Source organism: Varroa destructor, unplaced genomic scaffold (genome assembly GCF_002443255.2).
Source record: "Varroa destructor unplaced genomic scaffold, Vdes_3.0 BEIS01000007.1, whole genome shotgun sequence".
NCBI classification, from domain to species: domain Eukaryota; kingdom Metazoa; phylum Arthropoda; class Arachnida; order Mesostigmata; family Varroidae; genus Varroa; species Varroa destructor.
Window position 1 is genome coordinate 145,789 of NW_019211460.1, and position 11,950 is coordinate 157,738.

General features: G+C 40.6%; 1 protein-coding gene across 1 annotated transcript in view; it reads right to left on the reverse strand.

Moving 5' to 3' along the window:
• Positions 1-11,819: 11,819 nt before the first annotated feature.
• LOC111254199 (uncharacterized) overlaps positions 11,820-11,950 on the reverse strand; it is an 11,451-nt gene continuing 11,320 nt past the window's right edge. Inside the window, exon 8 of the mRNA XM_022814803.2 lies at positions 11,820-11,832. Within this exon, the coding sequence (XP_022670538.2) occupies positions 11,820-11,832 (13 nt within the window). The remainder of the gene's footprint in view (positions 11,833-11,950) is intronic.

An 11,950-nucleotide genomic window follows, 5' to 3' on the forward strand; every position in this document is an offset into this window, starting at 1 on the left:
AAAGGTACCATCATTCACTCCCCAGCAGGTGAAAACATTACGAGTCACTTAACAAACAATTTTCTGACCTTTCTGGGTTGGCCCCTTCGCACTTGGCCATCTCCTCGGTACGCCAAGAGCAGTGGACGTTTTCCGATGCGCTCTATCGGCAATGGGCTGAAGCCCACAAAAAGAGGGACAAAGCAAGGCAGGCGCTTTATAGCGTCAATGAATAGCGCTTCCACAAAAGGCAAAACTGGTAGCGATCACAATGAGGATAGATGGACTTCCGTGTTGCGTGTATTTCAACGGAAAGTTCCTTCCATTTGTTCGGTGTCTAACCTCTTCTTTTCCCTGCGTCCGTCTCGCTGAGTCTACGAGCCGGCTCTTCTGTTTGCTGCTAATGCCTTTTGTCGTGTGTGTGTCAATTTAATTTGAAATTGTGAAATTGATACACTCTGTCAGATAACCGTATCCATCTCCCACTTGCGTAGAAAGGTCCTGAGAGCCTGAAGTTTTGAAATAGTCCAGGTTGAGTACTGACCAGGGACATGAAGCCTCTATGTTTCGAGTGTTACGTCCGGTGTCGCCGTAAGGCATTCCATCAGACAGCTAGCTCCCGGCCGTTTCCTGATGCAATAACGAACGAAGTGTGTCTATGCTCAGGTTCTCTAAGATTAGCAGACAAATACGTTCCCACTAAGCTATCGCGGATGCATGATCAAATAGCCTGCCTATAGTTCAATAAGTACCAAATTAATATGTTAACTGATCAAATAGTTTTTACCTTCATTATACAAACGACTTAGGTGGATCAATAAGCGCTATTTGAATCACAGCGCGACCCGGCGGATCTTGATTTTGGAAAAATTTACTCACAAAACCATTTATATAGTTAACATTAATTATATACGTACATTGACTAATCAGTTGGTAAACAACTATCAAACACCCCCACAAGGAAAGGTGGATAATTAATTACGTTGGTATGAATTGGCGCGCTGGGTTTGCAGTCTTCAAAGAAAATAGCGAAGAAGAGGTGAGACAAATTAGTGGCTTGTTTGCATGCCCAGATGCGTATACCGAGTGTCGCTTAGCTTTGAAACTTGTATCTATCCCATCACGTGTTGAAAATTCCCTTAGCAACCTCCTAAACGATATCCTAGTGGATGGGTACATTGCGTTCCCCTTTGTCGTCCAGGAGTCGCGTGCAAGCGGAACCTGAAAGCCTTTAACTGCATGCACGCTTCATTGTTTAATCAGCACCATCATTTTTGCACCACCGCCGCCGCCTTGCCGCGATGCAAAGATTCATCGTTGTTGTTAGAGCTAGGCGCTCATACGTTTCGGGAGTTGCAGTTGGGCATCTGGGCGGCGAACTGATATGGTTTGTTTGTATACGAGTACATCACGAGCTCATTCCGTAAAATAATGGCGCTCGCATCTTTTCTAATGCACCATTTTCAAAATTGATCAAGTTCATGTTCAGCAAGCAGCAGTGACGACTGTGTGTCAGAGCAATATGCAAGACGAAGTACCCTTGTAAGTAAATGGCCACATTCGAAGTAAACCAGGATAATAAATCTTTGTCAAATAACCTTTTTGACCCGATTTTTCTATATTTCTATTAGTAATTTTTTAATAAAACGAAATGTGAAACGAACGTAAGCCTTTGTCAAGAGCTTTCGAAAAAATTTAGAGTAGAATTATATATTAAAAAAAAAAAAAAAAAAGGGAATAGATAGCCTGAAGTAATGTAGAAAATGTTTACGTACAAGCGTTTACGAACCGCATCAATTAGGAGGGTATTGTGGACGCAGTGCTCTTCTTCCCAGTCCCGAACTTCGTAAGTTGTAGAGAAGTAAATACCGTTTAGGGCTAATTACCGGGGTAGCTGATTAGTTCCTTTGTTGACGTCAACAAGCAAATAATTATAAAAAGATATCAAAGTGTAATTTATTGCCATCTCCCGTTGCGTGGAATGACGGTCGAGTTCGGGACTCGAACAATTGGCTTACGCGTACTGAGCCATTTTTACGTCACAGTTCAATGCTTAATAGCTGCAATACACACGTAACAAAAAATAACATGTACTAAATATAAGGTAAATTTTTGTCTATTATGTAGACACGATGTTGCGTATGTAAACAGAATCACAGGGCTTTCCCTTGGCTACGCGTTCTGCTGGGTTCTTACTTTTATCTTTATCCTGTCAAACCATCTCTGTTCCGCTGTAAGCAAACAAAACACACTGAACAGGGGACACTACGATGATGGGGATGGCCCATCCGCGGCGATCTTTCTGTTTCAGCCCGGTATGTCGTTCGCGCAACGAAGGCCTCAAAGCCCTAAAGGACGAGGAGTTTAAGGCCCAGCTTCATTCATGTTGACGGAGTAAACGACGAGTCGCCATTCGATCACACTGCTGTCAACATAGGTTCATTTCTGACAGCCGACAAAGATCATCCTCATAATCGGTAGAATGATCGAAGCTAACTTCTAAACGCTCCGAGCGGACGGACCACTTCGATCGGAACGCAAAAAAAGGAACGTGACGGTATAAGAACTAGCGTGAAACTAAGTTGTTTATATAGAAGAAAAAACATACGCAGTTAATACTATATAGCAGCAATGATATAGTTGTTCGTCTCCAATTATGTTTTTATTATTATCGGAAATACTAGAAATACACAGGATTATACTTTCGTGGGTCTATTAGGCCTTCTTATTATTGCTTAATAAAGAATTCTGTCAAAATTGAGTTCTCACCAGATTGCCGTCTTCAAAAGCATCAATAACTGGGAAAATTTGTTACATACTTTGTTTTACTCGTAATATCAAATCTGCACGTCGCTCCTTTATACCTCCTGCCTTCGTAAAGCGTGCGTCCCCGTGCCTATCAACAGCTCCACCCAACTGGCCGCTTATTCTCCCCTCTGCCCTAGTTCTTACCCCCGCCATTGAGCTCTGTTAGCTGCTTTATCTAGGGTGTGCCGTCGCTTTAAACCAACTCGAAAAAGGGATACATTGCAGCCGCCGATATAGTGGCCATAGCTAGTTTCAATGTGATTTCCCTCTGTTGAGTGCGGCTGTCACGTGACTAGGGGGCAGCAAAAGCAGCGATTGCCCACGGAATAGCTGTGTGGTTGCGTGTTGTTAGGAGTTGGTGCGGCAAGAGCCTGTGCGGCCTCTCTGAGATTCTCTATAGGTTGGACCTGCTTGCCTGTTTCTATCCTCTTTGCTCATATCCCTAGGGGCGCGTTCTCCTTGCACTTCCTGTCTGTTCACAATGCCTCTTTCCGTATAATTGTATTCTAACCCGCGCTTTTTTTGTCCCTCTTCGCAATCTCCGATTCCTTATGGCCCACTCTTTCGAGAAATAGGCCTGGATTTGTTTGATTCTAGTTGGCCTGTGGGACGACGGTCACAAAACGAAGATGGCACTGAATGCCTACCGCGTGGCCAGATGCGAGACGGACAAAGTACTCAGCACAGACTCGCAACTCACCTGTCAAGCAACGAGAATGCATTCCTCATTATGCCATAATGACAACATTATCATTGTTTTCTACTTTACTTATTTAGATAGCCTTTAACTCGCGTACAAATGCTGTCCAGGTTAAGTTGTTTTTGAGTTCTAATAGATATGATGTGGTAATACCCTCTATGTATGTATGTTTCGAGTCTTACGTTCGGTATCTATTAGACGGCTGGTTCCCAGCACGATAATATGTATATGTATATGAGCAGAGTAATGGTAGTGTTTTTGAGGGTTAGCTCTGACAGTTACATCAGCCTGTAAGTTTGTCCAGTTTAAATAGAGTTCTTTATTCTTCAATAAAATTAGTTTCAAAAGTTTGCATTGCCCTGTCTTTCAATTCGGTCTATTGGTGGTCAAGTCGTATATAGAGAGAACAAACCTAACCTGGACTATAAAAAAAAAACAGCCTATTATAACAAATGTGTGTGTATTGCCCTCAGCAGCAATCCTAATTTACAAGAAATAGCCGAGCCTTGGGTGTTCGAGGCGACTTCAAAAAGAGACACCTATCGAATTAGTTCCACTGCTAATAACGAAGCGGTAAAGAAGCCGAATGTGATCAATAAAAAAATGGCAGTTTTGTTCATAAAGGACCTTGTAAATCGGTCTTGCTACAACTTTAGGATCTGCTTAGGTCTCAAGGTTCAGCCTTGACCCTTGATGGTTGCAATTGTCGCAGTGTTCATTCATTACTTGCGTTAGCACCTTGCTTCTAAGTCGGATTAGGTAGGAAGAGGCCGGATATTATTTGATGTAGAATTAGACGTTATAAAATCAGTGCAAAACACGTTACTACTTTGAAAAACCACTTCAGATCTCGACCCGAGACATTTAATTCAATGCTGGCGAATAGGTGCGTCAAAGGAAACCAATTTGCTTTTCTTTTCGAAGCTGGCTTTGATCTCTTTGGCCGATTTTGCCCCCATATATACTGAGTATCAATTCAACTAGCCTTGTAAAACCTTTGCATATCTGTGGGGTAGAGGCAAGAAACAAACGCGAAACGTCTGGGAGAAATCCCCATGACTAGTTTTAATGTAATCTTCAATAGCCTGAACTATTTCATCACAATCTCGAGCTCAACAACTTCAGAGATCAGTGGCTTGGCTTTACCTACTTCATCTTCCCATGGTTGCCATCGTGGGCTCTTGAGGTCTTTTTTGTAATAATAATCGTTTCAAACTGACCCACAATCCCTTTTTGTGAATAAAATCTTCTGTATTATAAATGTAGTTTAGTTCAATTGCATACAATTAACTTATTCAGTCAAATATGCCTTCTCTCTAAATAAACTTAGCTTCATGCATCACCTGGCAACGGTACGTTGACTTCTTAATTTTAGAGTTAAAGAATTTTGAAATCGATGAAGAGTCGCTCTCAAAAGGAGCTGCCGGAACGGTTCCGTGCTCTAGCATTGCAGAGTTATAACTGCTGCAGTGCCTAAATTTTTAGCCAGCGATTGACAGAGCGGAGAGAGATCCAGAATCGAAAGTAACCTTCAATATTCGACCTCTATGGCCAGCCTAACTTCAGAGCTCCACTTCTTGTTAGGTCGAACATGTTCTACATATCCGAAAGCGCTATATATATACGACAACAACTCTACATATGTATATAGAGCCGTTGTCGTAAAGCGGCGGTATTTTCTATTCATAAAAATTTGCTAAACGAATTTCTTAGGAACACCATGGTCCTATCATCATCGTAGAACTTCCCAAGTGAGTTTTGTGTTTTTCCATTGTAACTAAATTAAAAGCTTTCAACGGAGTTCCACAGAGACCGAACAGGCTGACAGGATGATGAAACAGGATCCGGGCTATGTAGCGGATGTGTTGAAGTTGTTTACCCAAATTTTGTCATTTTTATCGAATAACTAAAGGTGGCATTGTCGTAGTGAAAGATGACGTCTTCCGTGTCTACTAGTTCCGATCGATTTTTTTCAATAGCTTGTTGTGACCTTGTCGGTTGCTGATATTAGAGGTCTTAAGCAATTGTCTTTCTAGGCGGCGGGTGCAATTTCCTTCCTATCCTACCGTATTATCCTGGGATTTGTCACAGACTGTGCCGTACGTCCTCCTATAAATTGTTTTAGAAATGGCTCAATTCGAAGTTCACAGCTGGAATTACGGTCACTACGACAAATGTTGTCACTTGCCAGCTCGCAACTAGCACCGAAATATTTAGGAGATTTCTTCAAATGCTTACGTATCGGTCTTGCTAAACTTTCTCAATAATCTCATAATAACTGTTTGGCGGTTGGTGGGCCACTACAAAGAGCATCTCTCACGTTCAAATGTTCGCAACATATTTCGACTGTTTTTTTTTTGCTATCATTAACGGCAAAACTATGGCTTTGACACAGTTAAAATGATAGCGAATTCTTCCTTACGGAAATTCCACTCATCTTCAAAGAGCTTGTACTGAATAAAGGCACCTTAACAACATCTGCTACCCTTTTTCAGCGGTGAGAATTACCCATTTTGAGCCGGGTCGACTAGGACTCATTACCTAAAACATGTAAGGCAGCTAGCTAAAAAAAGGTCGTTTTGTCCATTCCCATTTATATTCCGTTCATAATTTCCATAGGATTTTTCCTATGGAAATTATGAACGGAATAGAATGTTTGTCTCCTCTAGAAAGTGGAGTCTACCGGAGCTGTTCCCAGTGAACTCGAAGGTTGTTCTACAAGTTAGTTTTGTAAATCATACGGTGACGGTACCGTCGTACCGATCTGGGGTTCAATAAAAAAGAAGTTAGAGATTGCTGTGGCTTCAGTGATTCGATACAGCGGTGCGTCAGGGCAATGCGCGATTTCGGATGTCACCAGAGTTGCCAAGCTAATTTTCTGTTAAAGAAAGAGGAACCATGAATGATTTATGTATGCACTTGTGTTCGGAGAAACTGGGAGCGATTTTAGATAATTAAAATTGTAACAAGAGTAGCTCAAAAGCCCTGAACGATGTCGCCGGTTGGAACAATGGTCTGCAGAAGGGACAACTGATGGTACACCTGTGCTAGTTGCAAGTACTTTCTGTGCCATATAGAATTTGTTTCGAAATTCGTATGATCTGCTAGTCCTACTTAGTATCATGAGGTTTAACCGCACGTCAGGAAAAGCTACAACGTAGAGTACAGCCTTAAAGCCTCATACTTACTACAGCAGAGAAGGATGACTGATGATGGGAGAAGTAGCAGGTGTTTTAGCAACCAAGCCATATAATTGAGTACGATCAAGTCAGTATCGAGAACTTCGTTTGGAAGAGTAAGCTATAAAAGGGATAGGAAATAATAAGAATTCAACAAAAAGAAATACAGAAAAGAAGCCAGTTTGTCAGAAACCCTTTCGCATCGAGGTCAACTGTGTTGCCAGAAAAACGAAGGTCGTGTAATACATGGCAAGTCGATGACCAGAATTTTTAAGCGCTCGTTCTTAACCTTCCAAGCATTCTGTTTTTATCTGGCCTTTGAGATCAGGATGAGACCCGAAAACAGTCGTGGCCATACGGAAAACAAGAGTGATGAGTCAACGATGAGACACGCTATTGAGGTTTAATGCGAGGACTAGGTTATACTGTACAGTGGGTGATGTGTGTGGTGTTGAAGGCCAGTTACCTCATTTTGCAGCTGTGAAGATTCGATGTACGTGTTTCCTAATCTTAAAAATCAAGTAGAAGCTAGAAGCGAAAACATATTTAGCGGACACAGTTTAATTATCTATGCATCTCATAGCACGTGCTATGAACATATCTCGTTTAATCTAATGGCAATCCTGAATAAATATATTGAGCTCGACGATTATATTTACCGGTAAACGGGTCACATTAATATGCGCCAGTTATAATTAGGTCAATTGTTGCTTAGAGCTAGCGCTTATTAACTCATCTCTCACGCGGTTACCTCATTTTTTTTTACTAGTACAGCCTTAAACACGACGATTTGAACCTAAGTATTAGCATTTAGACAGGTACATCAACTTTAAGTTCTTGCGTGTTAGACGCAACGTAATTGCGATTTGTTTTTCGAAATACTAGCAGTTTCAACTCCCCCCCCCCCCTTTTCCCTTCATAGGCGCTTGGATTGGCGGTCTATTTGTCTCAAACAATGACCCTCCAGCTTGACTGTGACCGCTGGCATCTGGTATAATTAAATGACCTAATATCGGCGGCAGCAAACCTCCAATATGGATTTTTTTTAGTTTGTTTAGCTTCTTACCAAACGGAATGCGCGGCGGTCCCCATCATAAGTCACTCAGTCATAAGCAATGATACCCCAAGTAATTTTCCTGAATTGCAAGTTCTTGGATCAAACATGAGTGTGCCTAAATATCTCGCGGTTGACGTCCTGAATTGTCGGCAAACGTTGCATCAGAATCATGAGGGTTAACCAGATTCGCCGGACTCTGTAATGTACAGTATCATAATCGTAGAACAGTCTCGTTTCCTATGTCCACTTAAGCAACCGACTTTTAGCGCCGTACGCGAAGATCAGGATAAACAACAAACCTCATACGTTAAGTGTCAACTAAGACGAAGTAGCTGGAAAAAGTTCGCGCAGGTACTATATATGATCTGTCGACTTACGGGATTTAGGCAAACACGTCCTTACTATGTCATAGGTATTCTATTCTACCAAATCCAAGCGTTATAAAGCCATCTTTGGCGACTAGCAGACGCTCGTCTGAGCAACCAGCATCAAAAAGGTCACAGGTTGTCACCACAATCTAAATTACGTCAGTTTGTCAAAAGCAAAGACGCCTTCCTTGAACGCTTTTCTCGACGGGTGCATGGATGACTTTTATAAATAAGTTCGTTGCGGAAATTCGAGTCCTATCACTTGATTTAGTTACACTCAGTATGTTACCCTTGCTGATACTTTTCTGAATCTGAAGTCAAGCGTGGTTCCTGACTTATTAACGATGGATTTGCCCATCGGCTTGTAGGACCGTATACTGAAGCGTAGACGAGCAGCCTTTTGAAGAAATGAATGTTTTGTTGGACATCGTTTCTGCGCTCCTGTGCGTGGAAAATGGTCAAACGAAATTTATCTTAACGTATTGTGGCATTTTAATAAGTAATGTAGTTTTACAATAGGTAAAAGCATGTTGTAAAGTTGGAGGACAAAGGCAGAAAGCAATGTTCTGCGGTAAAAATAGCAACACGTTCATTCAGTACGCAGTCAACTAGAACAAAAGCGCACCAGGATAACTTATATTGGGGAACATTTGGTCTATCACTTCTGATTTTGACTCGAGTTTCAAAACCAAATTTTAGAACATTTCAAGGTGTTGAGCACCGGCGACAGACCGTAGCGCGTCGATAATGTACGTGATAGGTGATGTCGTAGGAAGGCCACACGACCCAGGTTAAGCGACTAGGGCGCAAAACACTTATAGGCCTCCACTCGTGTGAGCTAGGCGAATCTAGCTAAAAAAAAAACTGCATAAAATTGATTGAAGTGATGAAATTTATTAGACGCGAACTTACATTGAACATTTAGAAAGTAAATAGATGCGCTCAAGAGCATCCAATAGTCCATGGTTTTTTCGCATAAGGTTTCCAATACAACGGTTCTGACACCGTATCTTATGACGACTGATTTCGCTACGCTGGACTTCTTTAGTTTTATAGTCATATAGTCATAGCTATGCTGGAGAAAACATTTTCTTAGGTGCACTCGTCAAGATTCTTCCTGACAGGCCTCTAAAGCTACTCTGAAAAGCAGCCCTGACCGATATCAGAGCCTGAGAAATGAAAACACCGAAATAGTTCTGGAGGAAATCTAAGATGACGAACCTAAAAAATCTTTATCCTGAAACTGTTCGAAAGGTAGCTCGAGACCATCGAGGTTATTGGTTCACTTTCGCGAGACGGAAATAACTATATCTATTTCAATGGAAGATAATTATTTATAACTTTTTTTTTAAGGATTTTGTAATTTTTTTTGTACCCGTATATATAAGTTTTTTTGGCCGTTTTGCTTATTGAATTATTCACACCGTATCGAAACCTTCACGATATTCTATACTCGGAGTAAATCCTTAGAGTTGAAGTTTATGCCCTAACGAATGTATTATTCTTGGCGTAACCAATCAAACATCAGTCTGTAGCCGAGGATAATCCGATTGATGAAGCCGATGATATCAAAAAATTTATTCATTTAGTTCCTATTCAGTAACGTTAGACTGGCCGACGTTTTTACCGAGGTACTGCTCTACAGTGCAAGTTCTAAATCAGAGTCTTCATTCTGTTCTGAACTAGGAAAGAAAGTATATATCTAATTAAGAAAGAAGATTATTGGCGTCGGAAGACGGAACAAGGTGTCATTAGTCAATTTTGAACATTGGATTACAAGTGAGCAATCGGGAGGGATTGCTATAGACAAAGAAACTAACTCATCAGTAATGTTTAATCAGAAAGAGGGATGATGATCAGCTTTTGCATGTTTAGGGAACCACTGAAATTGAACTTTTGTCCTGGAAGGTCCTCAAGTTCCGGGGCGTTGAACAAATAACAGAGTTTTGCTTTCTAGTACTTTTTCTCTTCTACGAGTCTCCTCTCGTTAAATATTCGATCATAGTAAAAAAACATAGATTTGATCAGTATTCTTTGGAGCTTTCAAGAACATCGTATGAATGTGTCATAGGATAGTATTGGCTCGAAGCAACTCCTGGCAATTTTCAAAAAAACTAAGAACTTTAAAAGGATAGATGTTATCTTTTACTGATTAAAAACATCAGCTTGACATATGTGCGATATACTTTAAAAGGAAGGATTAAATAGGCACAGGAAAAATGCCAACAATCGGACAAACGTTTTCCGTTCTGTGATAAAATTCGTCATACATTCCAAAGTCACGATATGAACGTTGCTTATGCCTGACGTTGCCAACTATAAGAAGTTTATACCCTTCAACTTTTATCTGCAAACATCTAACAGACGTTTGACGTGCTTGATATGTCCACTAAATAAAATAAAGAGAATATTTAGTTCATAATTATTGAAAACTGAATTCGGTTTTTATTTGGGTAGAACTATTATCAGTTATATACCTATTTCAGCGGATGCTCACAAGTGTGTAAGGTCATCTAATGGGTACTTCCTAAGCTGCATCGCGCAGCATTCTTTGCCTTGTAACGTTGTGCCTGTGTGCTTAAACGTGCTGAGCAAATAACCCCCGAGGACATGAAGATAAATGCCTACTACAACTTATCCCTGGCCCCATGGCAAACGAAACGACCTCCGTTAAGCCTATTTTATTGTTAGTGTGTTGTAGGGCTGTTTCTTAGGGCTGTGTACAATGGGCCTTCTAAAAAGCATAAGCTGGCATACCAGTCCCGCTAACCCATTTCCGTCCCGAGCTACTGGCTACTTCGTGAGTGGGCTGCTAATTTCCTATTACTTCAACGTCAAGATATCATCTCATATGTACCTTAGAGGTGAAAGAACATCCTGATAGCCCGATTATATTGTCTAACTTCAAAATGTACCTCATAGAGGAATAATTCTCAACACCTGTTTATTCTCGAAGTTCAACACTGTTTCGTAACTAAATTGTCTAAGTTATTTCCTCAAGGACAGACTACCTGCATGTCGTAGAGGAAGTGTTGAGACGGGATTTGTCGTCTGCTTTCGATAGCCTCAAAAAACCGTTGTGCTACTCATTCTCGATAGAGGCTGACCTCACAGAACTTGCAAGCGTTTAGACGCATTGAAGACTGGAGTCCAATAAAAAAAGAGTGCGCACGCGGCGACCCTTTTGCAATGACACAAAGGGTAGATTTTTGCTAGGAAGTTATGATTATTGTCTAGACACGCTTGTATTTAAATAATAAGGAAGAAAAAATGTATCCGTAATTTACATTGATATTGTAAGACACGGCGTCGTCTAGTGTTACATTTACAAGTATAATCCTCTTATTTGTATTTTATAACTTCGTTATAAACTTGCGCTTTTTCTATAGTGGTTTCATCTATCTAAAACTATATACACTTTTATTAGACTGTTCGTTATTTCTGTTCAGTGTTGATATAGAATCCAACTGAAGGAAGTCCTCTGTACCCGTAACTTGTAGTCAGTGATTGTTTTTTTAGCATTTTCAGAAGCTTTTTTTTTTTTTTTTTTGTATGGTATGTATGTATGTATATATATATATATATATATATATATATATATGTATATATAAACTGGTATGCCAGCTTATGCTTTTTAGAAGGCCCATTGTACACAGCCCTAAGAAACAGCCCTACAACACACTAACAATAAATTTTTCCATTCATCTTGAGCGAAGGGAGCGACCCCTTTAACAAGAATCACTGCGATATACGAAGATACTTGTTAAAAAAACATCAAGGTATATAGCTTGTCTTAAACAAGAAAGTACGTGAGGAGACCTCCGATGTAATCCAGTCTCATATCTAACGCTGTGGAATC